General features: G+C 47.3%; 1 protein-coding gene across 1 annotated transcript in view; it reads right to left on the bottom strand.

Annotated features, from left to right (window-relative positions):
- The window catches only part of SEPTIN8 (septin 8), a 35,398-nt gene that overhangs the window by 9,766 nt on the left and 2,078 nt on the right, over positions 1 to 23,554 (bottom strand). The window contains 4 exon segments of the mRNA XM_066328981.1: positions 806 to 967; positions 6,148 to 6,334; positions 6,970 to 7,162; positions 9,099 to 9,213. Of these exon segments, the coding sequence (XP_066185078.1) occupies positions 806 to 967; positions 6,148 to 6,334; positions 6,970 to 7,162; positions 9,099 to 9,213 (657 nt within the window).

The raw sequence follows: 23,554 nt of genomic DNA, 5'->3' as shown, positions 1-23,554 counted from the left end.
AGCATGACTCCTGCTTTTCTCCCAAGTACACACAGCTTGCAATTATTTAAAAAAGAGTGAATCCTCCAAATTTTCATGGTTTCAGCAAAAAGAACTATTACACTGAAAACACATATCTAGTCCACCCAGAAACCAACTGGTGACTGAATTAAAAAAAAATGGTGGGGGGGAAGGGTGAAAGAAAAGACAAAGCATTTAATCAGAAACAGCTATGCAGGAAAATGTTCATTTTGATGAAAAAGCTACTTTTGATTTATAAAATTAACAGGGAAACATTTCAGTTGTGTCTACTGCCATAGCTGCACTCTGATTTGGGAGACAGGCAGCTTGAAAGCGTTTTTGCATGTGCTTTGGTCAGGTCTGAATTTGATCTCTGAATTTCAAAAAAGACAAAATAAAGATTAAAAATTTTTCTTCTTTAAATTGGGTTTTCTGGGTCAGCCTTTTTAAGTCACAAGATTAATGTAAATCCTAATGGTCAGATTTTATTCAAAGTTTCTTCTTCCTCAAACACAAAGTAGCCTAAGAACAGACAGAATTAATTTTGAGGAAAGTACTTTTCAAAAATTCAATAAAACAAATTCTAGAGCTAAGTTTCTCCAGAGACCCCCCAGATTAAACACGAGCCACATTTTAATTAATCTGTATGCAACGGCCTTTGGCACCTATGAGACCCACAGCTCTACTTTCCAACAGATTCAGTGTCTGGACATTCCCAGTGAAACTTGCCCTTCCAATGCGTTTTTGTGCAGCAATTTAATTTGTCACCACTTCTGGCAGCGATGGAACTGGCAGTGTTACCCACATTCATCACAGAGTTGATCTCAGCCACTGCCTCGTCGTCCGTGGGGAACTGATAGATCTGCACTCCATTGCTGACCAGCTCGCTCATGATCTTGATCTTGAACTTGTGCAGCTCACTCTTAGAAATGGTGTCTGCTTTGGCAATGATTGGGATGATGTTCACCTGGAGCAGAAGCAAGGAAGGAAGGAAGGACAAACACCCCGGTGAGCAGCAGCAGGGTGAGCAGCTGTGTTGAGCCTGGGGGTGACCCAGATCCTGCCCCATTGGCTGTTTTACATCTCCTAAAATCACCTTGGAGCTCTATTTACCCAGGAGCTGCAGCCCAGCTCAGCTGAACACTAGAGGGAAGAGTTTTTCCAGGACTCATTTGGCTACAAGACTTCAGATGAACCACACACCCTGTACTGAGTACACAAGGAGCAAATCAAAGCCCTGCTCTTGCCTGTGTAGTTTGTTACACACGTGGAAGGAGGCAGTCACAGCGTAGCTGTCACATCCGAGCTGTCACCCATCCACTCTGGCTGTGCTGACAGGATGATTTACAAGACAAGCACAAGGATGAAACGCACACTGATCTGATGTGAAGCCTTCCCATGCTCAAGCAGAAAGAGCAGGGACTCCTTAGATGCTCTGACAGTAGTTGATGATCCTCTCCAAGGACTCCACGAGCCTCTTGGTGAGGATCACAACTTGAGTGTGCCATGTGGATTATATGCAGACAGGTGCAGGGTGCCATACAGCAGACATATTTATTTTCATGCTGTTCTTGCTCGGCTTTGATTTCAGATCAGCCAGCAGTCATTCTACCCCACACAGCTTCATCCACCTGGGCTTCAAAGCCACCCACAAGCTGCAACTGGGGAAGTTTCCCTGTGCCCAAAAACCGAGATCAAAAGTGAACAAGGGAACCCACAACCCACATCCATCAGGAGTGATGGGGTTCATTATGGATTCATGCTTAAGAGAGCTACAGTGAGGCTGGATTTATCACAGGAACCTGTGCTAGATAATGCTACTGTGCCCAGAAAAGCCAAGTGTGATACTACAAACCACTGCTTAACCAAACAGCAGAACTCATCTGTCTAAACAGCAGCGAAATTCACAGCAGTGAAATACAAGAATTTAGACAAATAAAGGGAAAGTCTGATTTGCCATCTAATGTTCCCCAACAGCCAACTTTTTTTGTCCTACAGAACTGAAATTCATAGCAACCGGTTGGTCTCCAGTGGATGCCCATTAAAAAAATGGCTTTGCTTTCCCAGCACAAGTTCTCTGTAGGTCAGTGTTTTTTCAATACTTCTTGGGTTCTTCCCACACCATTGCTCCGCTCTCCCATCTCTCTTAAGTGGTTTAGCACTCACTAAACATAGGAGCATTTACTTTACTAAATTTGCTTGTTGCAAATGTATCTGAGAGAATAAATTCCTCTTTTCTCAGCCACTCACCTGGACTATTTTACCAAGGACCACAGCCCCTCACAGAAAAAGGCCTGCTGCTCCCTCCACTGCCCAGCAGGTTGATGTCCTCATTACAGAGGTAAAAGGGCCACAACCACAGCTGGGTGTCTCCCTGACCTGCTAAGAGCTGAGGAGGCTTGGATTCACTATCTCCCACAGAAAATGGGTCACCTCAGGGCTTACATCCATTTTCAATCAGCCCAGGCAATCTCTCCTGCTTTTTCCGAGGGGTACCAGTTCAGCCCTGGTTCCAGCAATGCAGCAGTGCAGAGTGTGGAGCCTGGTGTAGCTTTCTAGCAGCAGAGGAGACAGACTCTGTGGTCACCACTGTGGTCTCAGCACTACTCAAAGAAAGCACAAACCAAGGCTGGTTTACGTGTCCTCAACCAGATTTTTGTCTTTTGAAAAGGCAACTCAGTGAACACCTTCTGACACAGTTCACAACACAAAGGGGTTTTACAAGCTGTGTTTCCAGTAATCAATAGCCACATCAATACTGGGGAAGCACAGATACGGCATTTGAGTCTAGTCCTAAGTCTAGAATGGGTTCATTCCTCCACAACACAGAGAAAGGAGGGAATAGTTTGGGAACAAGGAACCGACGAGACATGAGATGCTAATGAACTGCATGTCTAATCCTACCTCCCCACAGCACCTTCCACGTACCCACCTCCATGCCTGTGCCACAGGGATTAGTGACAAACTGATATATATCTAGCTAGACAAGAAAAGTCACCTCTTCTCCTGAATAGGTTTTAAAACCCCAATAAAAGGAAGGAAAGTCAGTACTACATGACTGTTCCCCATCCACTCTTTTTACACAAATAATGTCCATCTTGGGCTGAAGGTAAATCCTAGAGCAACATTCTTGTATCTCGTGGTGGAAAAGCAATATTCTCTATTTAAAGATCTAGTAATAAAATCATGCAGTTGACTGCTGGCATGTCACCCTGCTGAATGTGACAGGAGTCCCCTTGCCTGTCAATCCATGTGCTGGAGGGCTTTGCTGGAGCTGGAATTATGACCAGAGGAAGTCTGCGCTTCAGACAGGACAGGGAACTCCCATTCACACAAATGGGAGACAAAAATGCACCTCCTTCTCAAGTCTTTCTGACCAGAGATGCTTCTCATCTCCAAAAATAAAACTTAGAAGAAACTGTCATTTTGTAGAAAATAATTTTGCTGATGCAATAAGACTGCAGACACTTCTGTCCTATGAAATACAGCTGAATTTTTCCCCATCTCCAAACTGTTCCTGAATGCAAGTTGCAGTGAAGCCAACAGGCAAATCCTGCTTTGGAAGCCAAAAAGCTGAGGCACAGACTGCCTGAGGCATCCCCACCTGCCTGGGATGTGTCATCTCTGGGAGGGCAGGCAGTTAGCCACAGCTCAGACAGCACATGCTGACTGAAAACCAGCCAGGGACAAGGCAGCGAGTTCCAGGACCCTTATGGCTGCACACACTGCAGCACCATTTCCCATGACAGGGCTGGGTTTTAAATCAATAAATCACCTTCTCATCTCATACAAATGCAATATTATTTATCTCCTTTTTCCAGGTTAAACCCAGTGGAAAGTCTACACCTGTCAGGCCCTATGTGCTTCCCACTAGCAGCCAGCCAAATTCCATCTACCTACAACCACTTCTGAAGATGCTTCCGCTCTCTGGCTCTAACTAAATAACCCAGATAACAGCTGGCCATAAGCTCAGCCAAACAGGTATTGTCTTACAGTACAATGGAAGATTTTGTTTACAGAACAGCTTTACTTAGAAGGGATTTTGTAAACTTCACACTAAAAGCAGGACTGGTTATTGAAATTGTCACAGAGTCAAAAGCCTGCCCAGGAACACACATCATGCACTTGTGGGCTAAAGCAAAGGTGGAACTGAGCCACAGTCCTCCAAACTCCCTGTTAAAGCAGCCCCAGAGGTTGAGCCAGCAGAGCAGAGAGCAAAGCACTGCCTCTGGTGTACCTTCCATCTCCAGAGGCTCCATTCCTCAGCTGTACAAGGGCCAGACAAAGCTCTCCAAGAAGCAGGGCAGGCTGAGGTGTGCTCACAGAGTAGCAGACAGGAGCCAGCTCAGTCCACCCACTGCTCCTGCCTGGAGAGGGCACAACTGCCTGGGCTTTGCTGACACTCCGATCCACTCTGCCCACACACCAGCCCCCAGCACAAATGGCTCATTTGGAGTGAAGGGAAGGGGCCACAGCACAAACCCTCAGGGACTGCCTGGAAAGCGCCCTGATGTCCTGGGATGACACCAATTGCAGAAATGCAACATAAATCCCTGATGCCCAGAAAATATCAATGGGCTCCACTTGCTTATTCATTTCCACGTGCCCACTTGTGTGAGGCCACCACAGCATGAAATCCAGGATGTTCTCATGCTGTGGCAAGAAGGGGGGTGAGAACAAAGGCATAAAATGACTCCAAAGAGGGCTATTAAAGTGGAAGTTTGGAAATATAAAAAGTTTGCCTGTGCATAAAGTTTTCATCTGTGTACAAGTACAAAGGATTTATTTTGGTACTACCAAAGGACCACATTAAAGGCAACCACAGCGAGATGTGAAAAGTAGGGAATGAGAAGGAAAGGAGAGAAAGGTTTTGTGGGACCACCAGCACTAAGGGGAATAGTGCAAAAGCTGTTCTCTAAAAATATTTCTGGGAATATGTAATGCTGGCACTGTACCAAGAGACAAAAGTTTATTAAGGGAAAGTTTTTCAGATTCCTGATGAAGTCAGTGTAACAGCCACTAAAGCTACAAACAGCCCACTGCAATGGGAAGCCAGTGCCTGCTCTGGACTGAGGCCAAGGAAAAGCATGAGCCTTAGGTGGTAAGGGCACGCAGCAGGGACTGCACGAGGGGAACTCAACCCACCAGGAAAGTCCAGCAGAGCTGCATGTGAACAACAGCCAGAGAAGAGAGTGCTCCCCCAGTGTAACCCAGGGGATCCCCAGGTCCTGCAGGGTCCCACCTGCCATGCCTGTCCTCTGTAGGCCGAACAGCATCTGCCACCTGAAAGGAACCACCCTGCCGCTAAAACACTGCTCTGAAAGACATGGAATTATTGAGAAGAAGAGATTCTGCTGCCACTAGTGACCTTTGAAGCCTTCTGCAATTCCCTGGAAGCCAGCTGAACACCCAAAACTATGTCAGAAACTTGCTCCCAGCTGCAGGAATATAAGCAAGTAGTTGGTTAGGTACACCCTGCCCCCTAAGGCAGAAAAGCTTATGCCCAAGAAATAACTACAGTAGACCCCCTCATTACCCACTTTTAGGATTCCTACGACCTGGAGAATTCTTCACCATATCTACACTTTAGGAAGATACAGTGATCTCCTATCAAGATGACTTGGACTGCAGCAGTGACAGCTCACACACTCCCTGTGCACCAGCACACACAGCTAACACTTCCCCTCAGGCCCTGACCACCACCACAGAACACAGCTACAGTGTTGGTGGCTCTCAGCCCCTCTGTCCCTGCTGACAGGTCAGGACAGCAAAGGGGACTCCACAATTTAACTGCTGAAGCTGGAAGGCATCCTTACCTGCACAGCCAATAGAGCTGCAGATGATGGCTTTGATAAATATCAGCTAATAATCTGGATAAGATCCTACAGTAGAGGGACACTCTGGAATTTACACAACCAACTGGAAATGGGCTTTCCCTGACATTCTTCAGGAAAGTCAGTGAGAAAACAAGCACAGGATCTCAGCAACCACCAGGCCAGACAAAGCTTTACCACAGTCCTAAGAATGGCTCAGCTGCCCGGCAGGAAGGGGTCCAGCACTTGCACAGAAGTAACAAAACCTTCCATATGACAATCAGTACCAACAGAAGCATTCCAGAAAGAGGGACCATGGTCTCCAACCCCCTACCTTGCTATCCAGCTTCTTCATTGTCACCAGGTCCAAGGACTTGAGCGAGTGCCCGGTGGGGGTGATAAAGTAGAGGCAGACGTGGATCCTTGTGTCGTGGTAGTTGAAGAGCGACCGGCGGATTTTCAGCTCTTCTTGCAAATAGTTTTCAAACTGCGTATCAATGTACTCTACGATTGGCCTGTAACTAAAACCATCCCATTAGCAAACCAGCTACTGGAGCACAAATCTAAACTGTCTAGAGGCTGAAGGAATTCTCCTAGACATTCCATGATATCACTTAAAAACAAGTTATAAGACTCAAACAATTTAGCTTTACAATGGGGAAAATGCGTTGTTACCACACAAAACATATAATCCAAAGGTTGCTGGAGATTCTTGATGCTGTACTGCAAAGTCTAAAGACAGTGGAGCACAGAAACATGACTACCTCCCCATATCAAACTTTGCCCAGATTTCAGAGCTCAGCCATCTGTTTCTAGCAATGCAACATGACCAAGGAGACACCTTGGAATCCCAGAAAGCCTTTACCTGCGCTTGAACAAGATGTCTGTGTAGTTAAATGTGACAAGTTCAGAACAGATAATTCCTGACCCTGCTCTGAGGACAGCTGCTTAACAGCTCATGCTCCTGAAGGACAGCAGCCTCTGCTGGAAAGACCTCCTGTGACCTCTCTTGGCTGTTCACCCTCTAGCAGAAGCAGAGCTACTACAGGCAGCGACTCCTTTAACAGAGACACAGACACTTCTGCAGTACTGCAGGCAGCTGATGCCTAAACACGAGGCAAACCCAGAAAGGCCGAGCAGATGGCACAAGACCTGCCTTTCATCTTTGTTTATCTGATCCCCAAACCCAACGGCATCCACGATGGTCAGCTTCAGGTGCACGTTGCTCTCCTGCAGGTCGTAGGTGCGCGGCCGCAGGCGGACGGCGCTCTCGTAGTGACTGGCTTCCTCTGTCTCAACGTGGTGTTGAAGAGGGTGTCATCAGCGTGGATTTCCCATGCCAGTCTCACCTAGGGAGGACACATCATCAGCTCACTGCAGCATGAGTTTGCCACAGGTACTTCAAAGCACGTTAATTAGAGAACTAAATGACACCGGGGAAGGTCACCACAAATTGCTTGGGGACAGACATGTAACTGCCACACAGGTGTCTGCCTTCTTCAAGGCCTCCTGTGCTTAATGCAAACAACATAGAGCACTTGGGTCTTGTCCCCCAGTATCACACAGGACACATCATCACAGCAAAATGCTCTGTTTTCCTTTCCATGAGCCCTGACTTTGCTTGGGATTCTGCACTAGAGAAGCTGTGGTGAGGACAATTTTAGTAGCCATTGAAAGACACCTGGGATGTATCACAAAAATCTATACCCCAGACTATTTGGCTGACAAGCTGTTTGTGAGCCAGGAAGGCTTTGAACTGGTATTCATGGTAATGAAACAAGACTGATATTTTCCAGTTTGGCCTAGAAGGGGCCAAATTTAAATTCCTTATTCACTACACACAGCCATATTGGTCATGGGGGTAAAGAGAGTCAAAATCCAAGGAAATAACCTTCTACTCTCTGCTCATTTTCCAGGGAGCCCATCCTGCTACCACTTAGCAGAGACAGGCACTGCTGAGGAGCCCTAGAGCAGATACACTGGTGAGAGAGCAGAAGGGTGGGAAAGGTTCTGCTCCACAGAGGTGCCATGTCTACTGCCAAGGGTTTGGGACTCTCTCCTTCTTCCAGCACTTTAGACTCTGCTCTTCACAGGAGAATAAACACTTCAGAGCGCTCAGAGAGGGGCAGAGGCATGCACTGCTTCCTACCAGCTGTGGCTAAGAGTTATGCAAGGAAATAAAGCCAGCTGGTGCTTTAGATTAATCTGAAAGCAGACATATGAAGAACTCACTTCCTGATGTAAGCTACATTCTCCTGTTCAGTTGTGGGCACTGCTGGGAATAGGAACTGGCAAAAAGGGTGGGGCTTTTTCTCTTTTGTTCAAAAAAAACATGTTAAAAAAAGCTAAATGAGAATGTAGGAATATCCATTCTGGTACCACAGGAACCAAGAATTACACTAATTAAAAACATATTGACCTCTGCTGCAATTACCCTTCTGCTGAGAACAAATCTGTGAATTTCCACTGTGATTTCAGCCATGCTTTTTATGTGTGGTGTGTATATGCAGAAGTGACTTGAGTACAGCACAGGCACCTTGTGTAAGTTGTCAGGGAGTCACTGCACAGTCTATACAAAGCCAGAGGAGTTCCTGTCTCTTGATGTATTCCTGCTGGTCTAGCAGGTTACAATACTTCAGAGATCATACACCATACAAAAACCAGCCAAAGCAAAAATGATGCTCATCTCATCACTGAAAGGAACTGGTCTCTAGTACTCCAGCGAGCATTGCCTGCTAGAGCACATCAATACCAAAATTAAAAGCCAAAAATATAATGAGGTTATTTTAAAGTCAATACAGAACTCTCTCCCTCCCTTTCCAAGCACAGAGATGACCATGCCTCATGCCCTCTGACACCTGGGAAAGCACTGACTAGGCACAGCTCAGACACAAACCTCTTGTGCCCAGATTTGGGGTGCAGGCTTACACTCAGAAATGACCAAGTTATCAACAGCAGCTCTCACATAACCCACAGTGCATCTGACTGTATCTACTTAGACATCATACCCAGCAACAGCTGCTCGTGCCAGCCACCCCAGTTTGCATATGGAAATACTTAACTTGCTATATACAGCCTTCCTATTGCAAAGCTATTGCAGCAGAGATGATGAGCAATACCCCATAAACAGATTACAGAAATTCTCCTGGTTTGACTCAATGTGTTTAAGTTTGGCATTTCTGACTTGCTCAAGTTACTGCCAAGGCTTGTGGCACAGCAGGACACTCAAGCAATCCTGGTCCCAACCTCCCCCCATGCCTGTTTCCAGAGGAGGTTTGTGCTCACCCACACAGAGGATGTTGAAGCTGAAGCCTTGTGTGACAGACTTGCTGACCAGCTGATCGGGGAGGCTGTCGAAGCCCACATGGCCCCCCAGGGAAAGGCTCCTCTTCTCTTCATTCTGGCAGGGAGAAGAAGCCAGATTAGCAAACTGCACTGAGATGGCAAATCAGACTGATGAGACCAAGATCACCCACCCTCCTGGGCACTGCCAAGCCCAGCAGTGTCCTCAAGAGCTTGTGTTTCACACAACACAGTGCAAGCCCCCAACAGCCACCAACAACAGGAAAGAGGGTGTGGAACACTGATCTTCATGGGGAGTTGGGAGAATTAAGCTACCAGGCTCCAAAGTAAAGAAAACACTAGCATTAGCTTCAACTACATGCCGCTGGGAGAAATCAGCAAAAGAAAACCTACCACGGTGTGTTTTACCTCTCATTTCTCTTTGACTTTTTGTATTTTATTTTTTTAAACCCTCCAGCAGTGAATTCAGCTTGACAGACTCGGCATTTTTCCCTGAGTACTTGTCTTTCCCCCTTTGCTGTTGCCACAAGCAGCGAGGTTTGTTCACCGAGGCGCTGGGAGTGCCGGTGGCACAGGAACCCTCTCGCTTCACCATCTGTGACCACACAGCTTTCCCCCGCTCCTCTGCTGTTCCTGTTCCTGCCTCCCCCGTGTGCACTTTGCTCTCCCTTCTGTTTCCTCCTTCCCCCAGAGAAGCTCATCACCTGTAGAGGCTTTGCTTTATCCTACTGAGACAACAAAGTCCGAGGAGACAGCAGCTCTATGACCTGTGCTATGACCTAGAAAGGCAGAGCAGAGCATCTAAAAAGTCCAGCAATGAGGGGCTGACAGAAGGATAATTTCTTTTTCTAGTGGCTAAAACCAGGAAAGTTTGGAATTTCAACAGATACACACTGCTCTGCACAACTAAGAAATGATGTCAGAACCCAGGGACAGACCACCATCCCTGGAGCCCCTCAGGCACTCTTACCAACCCACGGAAAAGCAAGGAGACAGGACTTCAGAGAATGAATTGTGATTCACTCACCCTCACAATTTCTTTGGTAATTGCCTTTTTTTTTTTTTTTTTCCTAATCACCAGCACACATAGAAGATGGGAACAGAAAAAATGTCTGCCCTTGGTTTGGCTCTGGCTCTTCTGTCTGTTCCTGACAATTGAAACTTAATGTCCCAACAAGAGCATCCCTGACAAGAGCCTAAGCTGCCTGTCAAACTTAAATGAAGTCAAGAGGAAAATAAATGATGTGATAAGCCTTGCATATTGCTCTGTACCTGCAGTAAAATTGCTAAACAAAACACAAACCTTTGCCCAACAGCATCTTAGTCAAAGCCTCCTTTAGCTCTGCTCTTGGTAGAACAAATATTCTCATCTGTGTAAAATAAACCATTTAAATCACAAGAACAACTTGTGAGCGGCTGAAACAGCTTCTATGCCTCACACACAAACCTTCGAGCTGTTCCACTTAGCATTTTTTACCCACTTTCAGATTATTTTAGCCCAGTGCTCTCCCAAGGGGCTCCCTGAACAAAAGCACAGTTGAATCATAGCTGGGCTCCTGTGATCCATCCTGTTTTGTCCAATTAGGATCAATCATACTCACTAACTTAGTAGAAAGAGCAATCATTTAAAGTTTCCATGTGTAACCGATGTCAGCAATCAAGGTTTTGAGATGGCCAGAGTTTAGGTGAATTAAAAATAAAAACGTCCCCTAAGACAAGGAGATCTCCAAGTTTAACTCCAATTCACCTGTCAGCACAGGGAGATGCTACAACTGAGACCCCAGGATACAGAGTGGTTTAAAAGTGAATCTGTGCTGCTCCAGTCAGCCTAATGCTGAGCTGTGGATCTCACACGGGGTGGTACAACCACACTGGGAAGGGGAACCTGGAACACGTGTGCTGGTAAAAGACTCAGACTTGATTAGAGTTGATTAGGTCTGGTTTTCCCCTTGAGGAAGAGGCTGTCACAAGGTGCAGGAAGCCACTGCAGGCACCAGCTGAGCTCGGGGGGCTTCCTCAGGCTCTCAGCCCAATCTCTAAGTCCCTGCTTCTCATCTTCCCCGTGTCCCTCTGAGCCACCACTTTACAGAGCTTAAAATGCCAGTTCCCACCACTGCAATGCGGTGACAGCCGAGCAAGCTGTTCCCACAGAAAGTCACCCAGTTTGACGGTTACACTTTGTGTCTTTTCATTTTAAATAATAAACAAAAACAAGCAAACAAAAACACAAACCAGAAGCCTGGAATGACATTTTGGATGGGAAATAAATAAAGGCTGCCGATGGCTATGATTAGGCTGAAAGTGCCTGAGGCTGGGAGGAGGTTTCCAGGCAACAGGCAGCACCACTGCTCGAGATTTTAAAATAGGCTCCAACTCAGCAAGGCTGCATTGAGAACTCAGTCATGCCTTGGCTGCAGGAAACCCAAATGCATCCACACAGGGCTTTTTCTCTTCTTTTTTTGGCACTCAGTTGCCGCTCACTACAGGACAGGAATACACCTACTCAGAACTGCTCACCGTCTCTTAAAGCTGCTAAACCAACGAGCCAAACGTCAGTGGAATAATTTTTGCCCATGACCTTGAAATGCAATTTCCTTCATTCTGTAAGCAGCAGAAATAACCTGGTTCAAGTTCAAGTTTGGTATCTGCTGATACCAAAGCAGAAAGCCATTTGCTGTGCTTGCAGTGTGTTCAGCTGTCACTCAGCTCTAAAGGGATTTTGCTGTGTTAGGATAAACAATGGCAACAGATGCTGGGAAGTAATAAGACTAAGAAAATAAAGACAAGGGGGAAAGTTTTCACTGTTTTATTCTTTCCCTCCAATCCATCGAGCTTGGAAACCTGAAAGCCTTGTGAATATAGCCATTACTTCTGCTCACTTGTGGAGTTTGGTGTGTGGACCTGTGCTGGAGAGGAAGCTTCCCACACCCTGATGAGCAGCCCTTTTGGCCAGCTCCTACATGCCAGGGTGGCTCAGGGACAGCTTGAAACAGTTCACCTGCTAGTGAAGACAAGGTCACACTCCAAACAGAACTGCTTCCAGCAGAAGCCAGCCTGCCACACTCAGCATAAATAATCAACCCAGAAGACAAATGCTGCAATAAATGAGGGCAGCAGTAATGCAGCAATGTGTGTATGTGTGTGTGTGAGGAGGGTTGTTTGTGTTTTTGTTTATTTTAAACAAAAGCTAAGGATTTCAGTAGAACTTTCTCCATACTTTGTGCCAGCAATGAGGCTGCCTTGCAGGATAGGAGCTGGACAGGTCATATGGCAGAGCCAGATGGGATCAGCCACCACAAGAGCCAGGCAGGGACACAGCCCTGCCCTTTCCACATGCACTGGCCCCTGCAACACTCCTACCCTCCACAACACTCGATGTGAACCAGGTCCCTCCATCTCGTGGCCTGTAGAGACAACTCTGCTGCTTCTTACCAGGCAAGACCCCATCCTGGGGCTGCAAATAACCACGAGGCAGCCAACCTTTCTTCAAGCCCATTTCATCATTACACAACATGATAATTAAGAGTCTGCAACGGCTTCAGGTGGGAACTCTCACCTCAAATAGCAACTGCAGCCCTGCACATCCCTTCTTGGGTCATTAATAACATCCTATGATGGGGCAGCTACCAGGCTTTTACTTGCAGTCTTTGAACATGCCCTTCAAGGATTTCTGCACCTTGTGCTGATCTTTAGGCTTGAAGTAGAGAGCCAAGGGGATAAATCATATTTTAAATCTGGAATTTTGTGGGAAATGAAAAACTCACCATAAGAGCAGAATTTACATATTTTCAAATACTAAGTCTTTTAAACATTTTCACAAATGTTCTGTCCAGGTAACAGGCACAGAAACGGCATCTAGGAGCATGGCCACAGGAACAAGAAGCCATCCCAGAGAGACACCAATCTTTAGCTCTGATTTGACAGCAACATCACAGAACCCCTTTCTTAGCATGCAGCAGAAAGACAGACACGTCCTCGGTAGCACGGATGGACACATTTAGCTGAGCACCACAAGAACTGAAACAAAACCTCCAACCACAGTGCTTCAAACACAGCCATGCACCAGGCACCCCAGCTCCTGGACACACCCTGCTGCAGGCTGAGGATGCCTCTGCGATGCACAATGGCACATCAGCCCATTCCTGTGGCCGCAGCAGCACAAAGCTGCCCAGGGAACCAAAAGCTGTGCTTCAAACCCACACTGGCTTCCGAGCCCATCCCCGGTGGGGCTGCCAAGGCTGTGCCCTGCGGCAGGACCGCAGGGCTGGCAGGAAGATGGAGCAGTGTTCCTGTGGGCAGCTGGCCACAGACCACATCCACTGCAGATGATATGGTACTGGGCCCTTTACTGCAAGTCAAACAAGAAAAGGCAGCAGAAAAACACAATCAGAGAGACTGAATCCAGATCCCCATAAGAGGGTCAACACAGCATCACATACTAATTAGGCTCTTCTTCATAGACAGTGATTAAAGAAACCTGTGGGAAGTGCGCAGGCGACAGCTTCAAACTGTGTGCCCATGATTCTTCAAAATATAAAAACCCCATCACAGCTTCTCTTCATGCTTCACCTCCAAATTAGCATCAGTTTCACTCTGCGTCATTACATTTTTCAGCAGCTTGTTCCATGAAAAGTGGTTTTACCACTGCCTGCACAACCCAGGGGAATGTCAGCAGTGGGACCAGTTCTATGTTCAGCTGCCCCTCAGCTGCAGTGTTCCTAGCTGGGGCTCCTGGTGCAGAGCAGAGCAGCTTAGTGCTTTAAAATGTGCTGCCCCTGCTTCCTTTGCTTTCACCAGGAGCACTATAAACAGAGAGGACCTTGTCTAGAGAAGATCATTCTGCTACCACTTGGTTAAAAAAAAATGAATACCTCTAGAAGTATCATCTTTCAATTAATCCCACCACAAAATTCTCCTTAGCGACATATGCTTGTGTTTCCTGCTTGAGACAACTCTTGGGCTTTTTTTCCTGAATGATGCAGATGAAAGCATATGGGTAAACAAAACTGTAATTGAATGCCCCAATCATAAATGGTGATACTTTTTTTTTTTTTTTTTAATGGTGATACTTATTTTTAAGAACCTGGCATGATGGGACTTGTAACATAAACCCTAGGCCCTGTTTCATCACCATACAAGCAACTGGTGAATAAACCCAAGAGGGAAAACAAAAAGGCACATGGTTTAGCTGATAAACAGTGATGACTCCTGGTCGTATGCCCTGAGGGACAGCACAGAACTTTTCTGTATCTGAGCTGCCCTTTCCCATTTCTACAGCCCCAAAAAACGTAAGTGAGAAAGATGAACAGCTGACATTTTCCAAGACCAAACAGCAAAGACCTACAGGGAAAGAAGGAAGGAAATTCAGTTTTCTCTCCTTTCTGCTACATGAATAAGGCTTACACTTGAGCAGTGACCTTCAACCCAAAGGTGTCTGCTGCTCCCAAAGCCTCCCTTCCAATACCTCTGCACCACCAGCCCGGGATCTGTGGCCAGGCTGCAGCTCTCCAATGCCAGCCCCACACAGGGAGAATTGTGTCCTCCAAGAGCTCACTTGGCAGCGGTATTTCAGTTTCTTCTCTTCCCAGAGCTTTCCCATTTTACACACACACGCACTTAGAAAACACAAAGAGGCAACAACACAACATCTGCATGGCACTTTTCCATAGCATTTTAATTCCCTTGACTGAGGCAACACTTTTGTTTCTAAATTCCTCAATCCTGCATGTCACCCTGACCTTACATCATGACAAATCCTCCAGTGCTTTGCAGCCTGGGTCCAGGCATTACCTGTGTCACCCTGATGCCTTGCAGCAGGTCTGTGGCACTGGCAATTCCCAGTGGAGCACTGCTGTGCCCTGCAGGGAACACGGGGACACTGGGTGCCAGGCACACACAGATCCTCTCCCCTCCGATTTACAGTCCAATCAAAACAGAAGGAACGACCAGTGCTGGCAGATTGCAGGTTCCTGAGCAGAGTGACTGGGAGAGCAGCAGGAGGAAGAGCAGGGAAGGCTCCCCAAACCCTGCCCTGCACAGCCACGCTGCCCCTGCAGAGCTCTGGATGCTGCTCCAGGGGCTGGTCTGGCACCCGGCACAGCTGGGGACTGCTGCTGGGCACAAAACAATGACTTCACCCCCTTGATGCACCATCCACAATCCACAGCAGTGTGTGCAACACAAAGATTAATACATGCACCAGTGGGGTTTGTAGGATGCTATTCCCTTGTCCCCTGCATGGGAAGACACAGAATCAGGAAATCATTCCATCCCGATGCAGAGAGTCACATTTTGCAACTGAGCAGAGAAAGGACTGAGAGATATGTGGCAGTTTATCCAGTCCAAGCAGAGCAAGCTGGTCCCAGGTACAGGCTCATGTGTGCTGGCAGGGCAGCAGCTGCAGTGGCAGCCACAGGCACTGCCTGGCCCCTCTCAGCCTGGGCACTTTAGGCAGCAGCTCCACAAACCACGGAACAGGGAGGAGCTGCTTCAGAGTCCAGCACATGCAGGTCCCTAGCCCAATCCCACAAAGCCCACCACTGCAAGATTCCTTACAAAGGCACTTGTAGCTGTCATCATTTCACAAGTACACTGAGTCACGGAGCAGTTGAGTACTTGCCTAGAGACCTTTGGGCAGTGTCAGAAGCCAAATCCAGCTTCTTTGTCCAAGCAGGCACTCCCTGGGGCTTGGCCCAGCTTCTGGATCAATGCAGAAAAATTTGACAAATTACCTCTCTCTGGAGAATCTCTCCATCTCCGAATGCTGGCTCAATAAATGCCACTTGACATTTGCAAAGCGACAGCAGTGAGCACAGACTCATGTTTCCATGAGGAAAATACCTCTTCTGCCCAGCTCAGACCTGAGGGGCAGTTTAGAGCAACACCACACTTCATGTACAAAAACACCTCTGTGGTGGAGCAACATTCAAAACACTCACTCCACACATGAAAATACTGCCTGTCTTGTACTCCCAGGCTAATGACTATTATATATAGCACCAGCGAATGAGATTGCACTTTGCAGCCTATTAAGCAGAAGGAGATAGTCCAAGAGAGGTAATGAGACCAGATCTGACAGAGAGAGGATTCTGAGCATAGCAAGTCTTAACAGAGAGCTCAATAGAGGTGGAGTAGGCACGACCTTGTGGGTGCCTTTGGCATTGGAGACAAAATGAAGCACACTCAGCTGGGGCCAGCCAGTGGAGCTCTCAGCATCTTAGGCTAAAATCATCACATCTTAATGGCACCTAATCTCAAGGAGATTTGCAAAGTGCAAGCACACACCCAGTTCTGAAGGTTTTCAATTAATCTTAAACATGGTCTTAAAATTTCAAATCCTCAAAGTGGAGCACTTAATAATAGGCTGGAGAAAGAAGAAAGGAAGAAAAAACAAGGCCAAAGGTGTGGAGTTTCTGCTGATTTACCACTTGTCTTACAATACCAACAAAAGAAGATGAAGAGCTTAATCTTCTCTGCTGCCTCCTGGTCCTGCCCACTCTTGGTGGTGGTACATGGTCCGTTACCAGGATGCATCTGAGCCCCGTGAGCCTTCCATGCCTATGCAGGGAGGGCAACTGTTGTTTTTCCTTGTTGTAGCAACCCTAAAGGGCTGTAAAAGGTAACACGGTCATGTCTAACACTGCTCTTCCCTCCAGCAACGGCAGGGCAGAGCCCCAAGTGCCTTCCCTTCCTTCTGTTTTCCAACACCAGTACATAGGAGCACAGTCACATCTAAGCCAGCTTTCCATGCGTGGGATGTTGTGCCAGCCAGCCATCTCCAGTTGCTGCATGCTCACAATGAGCTCCCAGCCTACACTGGAGTCCCCCCAAAAAACCTTGCACTAAACCAACACAATTCCCAGCCCCCTCCTCTTCCCCCCCTAAATCGCTCTTCTAAGAATGCCAAGAATTTTCCCAGACACTCAAGCCTTTATTCATATCCCTCCTGGCTCCCAGCTGCACTCAAGGCACGCAAAAACATCACTGAAGAAACCACATATGGAGTCACCACCAAGACATGCCAAGCAAAAATTAGAGCCACTTTATGTTACAGAAGTGAGAAGGCTCAAGAACTGAGGTTCTTGCCTTTAACTTTTGGAGCCATTCTTAAGAGCTCTTCACAAACTTTAAGACCAGCAAGTGACTAGTGAGTGCACTGTGAAGCGCAATGCTCAGCACCTACAGAAAACAAGTATTTCGAAAAATCACTGGTCCAGTGCCAGGGTTTCACAACGTGCCACACGCCCCAGGGCAGCGTTGGGGAAGCAAAGGCTCTGCTGCACACCAGCCAAACCCAGCGCTGAGCACACACTGCAGCCTCCTCCCCTAAGCAGGTGGACAGGGATTTCAGTGAGAAAGCCAAGCTCCTTTGAACGGAGGAACTCCTTAGGCAAACTCCTTAATTGCTTTCCTGTATCCAAGGCGCTGGTGCCAAAAGGAGTCTGGATTCCTGCGGCACACCTTGTGCTGTATCCCAGCAACCAGCCGGATGCGCGGCACTCCCAGAGGCAGCCAGGAGCAGGGACCTGCACACTCCACGTGTTCCCCTTCTGCACCAGCCTGCTCCCCTTCAACACCTGTGAGCACACAGCTGAACCGAGGGCACTGCCTTCGGCTTCACTTCAGCCCCAGCCGTCTTTCCTCCTTCAAAAACCACAACAAACCACAGAATGCAAAATAAAAATCCTACACACATCTACAGAATCAAATGGCACAGGCTTAAAACATCAGTTTTTGCTGCTGCTCAAAGCCAAGTCTCAAGGGAGAGTAAAGCTCCTCATCTTCTTATACCACACACATCCAAGATGATCCATTCACAACCTGTGAATGCAACATCAGTTTTAATTTTCTGCAAACAAACTGACTGTTTCTGGCTGAAATTCCTCTCTTTTTTACACCACAAGCAAAATTCCCACAAGCTTCTTTTCTTAAGCTGTTATTTAGTGATTTCCCTATAACATTTATAAAGCCTAATTAATTAATTGTGAGGTCTTTCCTAATCAAGAGAGGATTAAATGGGCATTTTGTCTCTATCACAAGTCCTGGACGAGAGTTTACAACGGAGCAAAGCAGGATTTACCAGGCATTATGTATACAGTGTTTTGCAAACATGAAAACTGCCTTTGAGAATAAGGAAAGTTGGTTAAAATAAAGCAAGCTATGGAACCAAAAATGAAAGACATTTCCTCCAAAATGACCTTAAAGGATGAGAAAGTTCAGCTGCTCGGCAGCCTGAGAATTCCATCCCCCACCAGCTATTCAAAACTAACCAAAGTCCAAAACACAAATAAACTTTATAAACAGACTGAAAAAAAAAAAAAATCCTGAAATACAGACAAACAACGCCATCCAACACTGCCCTAGTGAATTTCTTTTTTAAATTATTTGTTCAGAAGCTGCTGCGGTTTTTCATTTAATGAGCTTCCCAATTAACCCTGTCAAGAGTCTAATCTTAGCACCTTATCTAGTACAGACTTTCCCCAAGTTCACCCAAGGCAGCGATGCATTCCCAGCTTACACTCAGCTGCCCTAAGCTGAGGAATCTCTTTGGTTTCCCAGCATCCTTCCATGAGGAAGAGGAGACACTTGGCAAACACAAGGGGCTGTGGGACAAAGCCAGGAGATAAACTGAGTGCCTACCCCTAAGGACCGGAATGAAAAAGGTTTGGAGCAGTTTAAAAGAAGTGTTGGAGAGGGGGAAAAAGGATCTGGATCCCCATCACTCCAAATATGCTGGACAGCAGTCACCAAGATTATTTGCTTTAGTTACCACTTAAAATAAACATAGCTAATTCCCACATACATTTCCAGAATTTATTGCCCAATTACAATAAATACTATTATCCAGTATATTTTTAGAGAAGGGAACAGAGATATAAGCGGAGCCCAAGAGCTTTTGGTCACTACTGTATGATTTTTCCCAGTCTGCCTTATGGAACCATCCCACAGCATCTCCACAAACAGATCTTCCAGCTACTGACCACATCTTATAATGATGCCTGGAAGACATTAGAATGAGAATATCCCACAATATACCACAGCAACTCAGCTCCTCTGAGGGCTAAACCAGAGTCATCACACTAATAAGCTGACTGCTATATATCCTATTAACACATGCCTCCAGAAAGCCTCCGAGTGTATTAGCACAGAATACCTTTAATCTGAAGAATCAAGGCAATGGAAGAAAAGGAAAAGAAAACCTCTATTTGAAAAAACCACATAGCAAAAAGATAAGCTGAAAGGACTATTTGTTCTGTATGAAACTACAGAATAAATCTATATTTAGGAATATGAGCTGGAAGCACCTTTGCTGTAGAAAAAGGGAAGGGGGGACGTTGCTGGGAGGCCAGCTGCCAGCCTTGCTCAGGCAGCATTTTCCTGCGGCAGAGCTGAAAGCCAGGATCAGCATGGCTCAGGATGGAAGGCTGCTGTAAGCAGGGTCTGGCCCAGAGACCTGACAATGCCCCTCTGCCCCCAGACTCTGGGCACTGCAGGAATGCACACATCGTGAAACACAGCGGGGATGGTCTCCTCTCTCAGCTACAGACCTGAGGACTGCATGGCAGATCCTGGCAGACAGTGGAAGATTCCATTTTCCAGCATCACCACAAGCTCTGGGAACGTGCCCCACAGCAGCCACAGCTGAAGGCATGCCTGTACAGACCCTTGCAGGCAGACTCAGCCGAGCAGAAGCTGAGGGCTGAGTCCTGCCTCTGTTACAGCCAGAGCCAGCTGAACCACTGGTCACTCGTGGAGGGCTCGATACATTCCCCACAGGTTTCCTTGCACACAAAATGCAGACTCATCACAGCATCCCATGCGATGGTGAGGATGGGAGAACCCCAACCCCAGATGGAAATCCAGCCCAGGCTCTCTGGCTCCACAGCTCCCTGTGACAGTCTGCTTTGGAGGCAGTGCAGCCAGAGAGGGCAAGAGCCACGGGACAGGGCACTCCATGGGAACCCTGCTCGAGCCGTCTGACATCTCTGGAATTTCATGCGTGTGGGAGATGGACACTTTTTGGTTTCACAAAGGAATCTGAACATCTAAAAGTGGCGCCTTCAGAGCCCTGACCTGGTCAGCCACAAGCCGAGAGCAGTGATTAGGGCTGCGTCCAAGAATCCTGTGGTTCTCACTGACACCACTCCTCTCTGCAAGTCTCCCATCACCCCATTGGGAGGATGCTGATTCCCTGTCTGGGTTTACCTTCTGCATCCCAACGTCACAAGCTGGAGGTGAGCACAACTGCTTATGCCAGAGAAGAGGCTCTGGAAAGAAAGCACATGGCTGGGACTGAGGACAAACAGCACTTTCAGGATTTTGTTTCTCACTTGGCTGCTCTGGGAGAACAGGTGGGTTCTTAGCTGTCTGACACTTTTATGATACATGAATACAAATGCAAAGCTTCAGGTATAAACCTAGAGCTTGCTGCAGATGTGGGGAAGAGGAGAAACAAGGACATTCTACATAAACACAAGGCTCACCTCAACAAAACAAGTATGGGACAGGACAGTGTTATTTCCAAAGGCTGCACAAACAGGGCATCTGAAAGAAACAGGGCAGCTTCTCCCATCCATAGCCTGAAGTGTGTTGAAAACATTCTGAATCATCAAAACTAATCTCATAAACGTGCCCTTACCCTACACAGGTGGGGTGAAGCATGCTGTGTGCCCACGCCCTGTCTCCCTAGTCCCACCGCCTCCCAAATTCCTCCTCTTAATTGCACAACCGAGGAAAAACCAACTCAGCATCATGCCAGTTTCTCCCCCTCCCAAGCTCGGAGCCAAAGGAGCAGGGGAAGGAAAGGAGATGAGCGTGACTGCCGCTCCTGCAAACAGAAAAACAGCCCAGTGATGTGGCCCTTGGCTTGCACAGTGGTGCCTTGAGATGACAGGACTGGGGACAGCGGGGGCACTCAGAGACAGGGCTGTGCCTCTCCCTGCAGCTGGAGACAGCACTGGTATTCTGCCACAGAAGATAATATTTAGGGAGCTTCTGGCCTTCCAGCAACGCTGGGGACTGGCTGACAGCTGCCACCACAGCACAGACAACAAGCCCTGACACCGTGCCGCCCTCCTGAAAGGGAGTTATTCTTCAGGCTCTCATTTGTTTTGCCGATGCTGAGGGCACACACGGCCTCAGCCTCTGCCAGCTCACGTCCTTCCACCCACTGCCTCAGCACCCACTGCAGTTATGAGTGGTTCGGAGCAGCTCTGGAGCTCTCACGCAGAACAACAACATGTTGCATCTCTGCTGCAGGAGGAACAGACACTCCGGATTCACCAGCAGTGACAGCACCACAGTGAGGAAGAGGGGAAAAAAAAACCACCAAAAAAAAATCTTATTCTGGGTAACATTTGTACCCAGTGCATGCATTGAAAATAAATGTTTAACTGCCATGGGCTGTGGTTGAGTTAATTGATTCTGTGGTTGAGGCAGTCAGAGCTGGCTTCCTGTGTGAGGACAAGCGAAATTCCTGGGGACGGATCCCAGGGCTCAGAGACACAACCACCAATTTGTCCCCTCCAGTGGAAGGCCATTTTCTGCATCATTCTTTCCCAAAAAAAAAAGCACACACTACAGGCAGAAGAGGTGGCCAGCACAGGGAGGGAAAGGCCTGCTCCTGCTGGGTTGGCTTTCTGGTACCTGCTACCAGCTTGGAGAAAAATCTGTCACTTGTGCTCCACACTGCATGGGGGCCCACTTGAGTTTTTCCAGGCAAAAGGTAAAATAACTGAATAGCAGAAACAGACAAGGAGATTTAATCCTGGAACTTCCAAATGCTGCCAGCTGCCTGGGTGAAAAAGAGAGCAGAGGGAAAGTCTGAATTCAAATCAACCCTGTTTTCCACTGGAATTGAGCCATGGAAAGGTTTTCCTTGGGAGTTTGTTTAGAAGAAAATGTAAGCCTGTGCTTAGGACCTGCAGTGATAAGACTTCTGGTCATGAAACACAGAGCTGCTTTCAGCTCACTCTTCAAGCCTATATTTCACAGGCTAAGGCATCACACTGGCCCCTTACAGGGAAGAGTGGGTTTAGGCTGTGCAGTCATTAAGTGAACCCTGAGCTTACAGAAAGCAGCAGCAAAACATGAAGTTTATCACGATGTAGGCAGTTATGGCAGGAATAGGCACCATCCAAAGGTTCCTCTCCTCCCACAGAGCTGGGAGCAGGTGACAAGAAGGCAGTGGTCTGTAAACAGGTAGCACTCACACAGAGCTGACAAACTTGCCAGATCCTCCCCAAGCTCACAAACTCACTGAGACAAAGCAAATCCTATCATCTATCTCCAGCAAAGAAGTTGCTTTTCAGCTTTCCTCTGTATAAAATGTTTTTTTTAATGCAAGATCGTCTAAGGGACATTAATTTATTGTAAAGCTGCCAGTACCAGACTAGCTGTCAATCACTTACATAAATGTAAATCTCAGGATTGCATGCAGACAGCCATCCCCAACCACACCTCACAGGCTGCCATGTACATGTGCCCAGTGCTCCCTGTCCTGGGCATCAATGTTCACACATCCCTGTCCATGCAGGCAGTCGTGGTGTCCACACAGAGCAATCAGCCAAAAGTTACCTTTTCACATTAAACTCCTACCTGAGCCCAGCCTTGAGACTGAGGATACCTGCTTCTTCTCACAGGACTGCCCCATTTGGAGCTCACTGCCTTTGCCACCAGCACGTCAGGCTGTGGGTTAGTGCAGATAGTTAAGCAACAGCATTTTGTGAAATCAATGGGTTTTATTTAAAAAGAAAGAGAGCATCAGATTTGGGAAAGCAGAAGTCTTACAGTCTCTGTCTCACACCTCATCTCATTTATTCTCCTATGCATCTCCAGTCACTTCTCTGTTACTTTTTCTCCTTCCAGCTTTTCCAAGCTCCTTCAGAGCTTCTGCATTCCAAGCACCTTCTGGCTTTCACTTGCACATGGTGGTTGGGCTGTTTCCCAGTCAGTATCCCAACATCCTTACTAACACTGCTAGTGTCTGCTCCAGCACAGTCACCACATGTGCTAACTCAGCACTGGCCAGCCCAGGCAATGGAGAAGCTCTGAGGTTAAATGACAAAAGAGAAGTATTTCATAAATGAGCCAAACTTTATCAGTTCTCCTTCCACCCTGGTGGTGAGCAGCTCTGGGCCTCCAGAAGCGATGCCTGCAGCCCAAGCCCTGAACACAGCTGTGGTTGCCACAGCAGATGAGCAGAAAGCTTCAGTCTCCAAGGGTTGAAGCAAATCTCTCTCACAACACTACAGCCACCATAACAAAGGTGCTGTTGAGCACCACTGGTGTGATCCTGCTGCCTCAGAGGCAGCTTTCCATGGGCCAGCTTCCTCTCATTTGTTTTTGTTGGTCATTTCCATCAGCAGCACTTGAAGGAACTTTATTGTGCTGGAGACAGAGGACTGTACAAGGGAAGCATGCATCTGGGGAGTTTTCCA

The sequence above is a fragment of the Sylvia atricapilla genome, chromosome 14 (genome assembly GCF_009819655.1).
Source record: "Sylvia atricapilla isolate bSylAtr1 chromosome 14, bSylAtr1.pri, whole genome shotgun sequence".
NCBI lineage: Eukaryota > Metazoa > Chordata > Aves > Passeriformes > Sylviidae > Sylvia > Sylvia atricapilla.
This window is presented reverse-complemented; position numbering and strand designations above follow the sequence as displayed.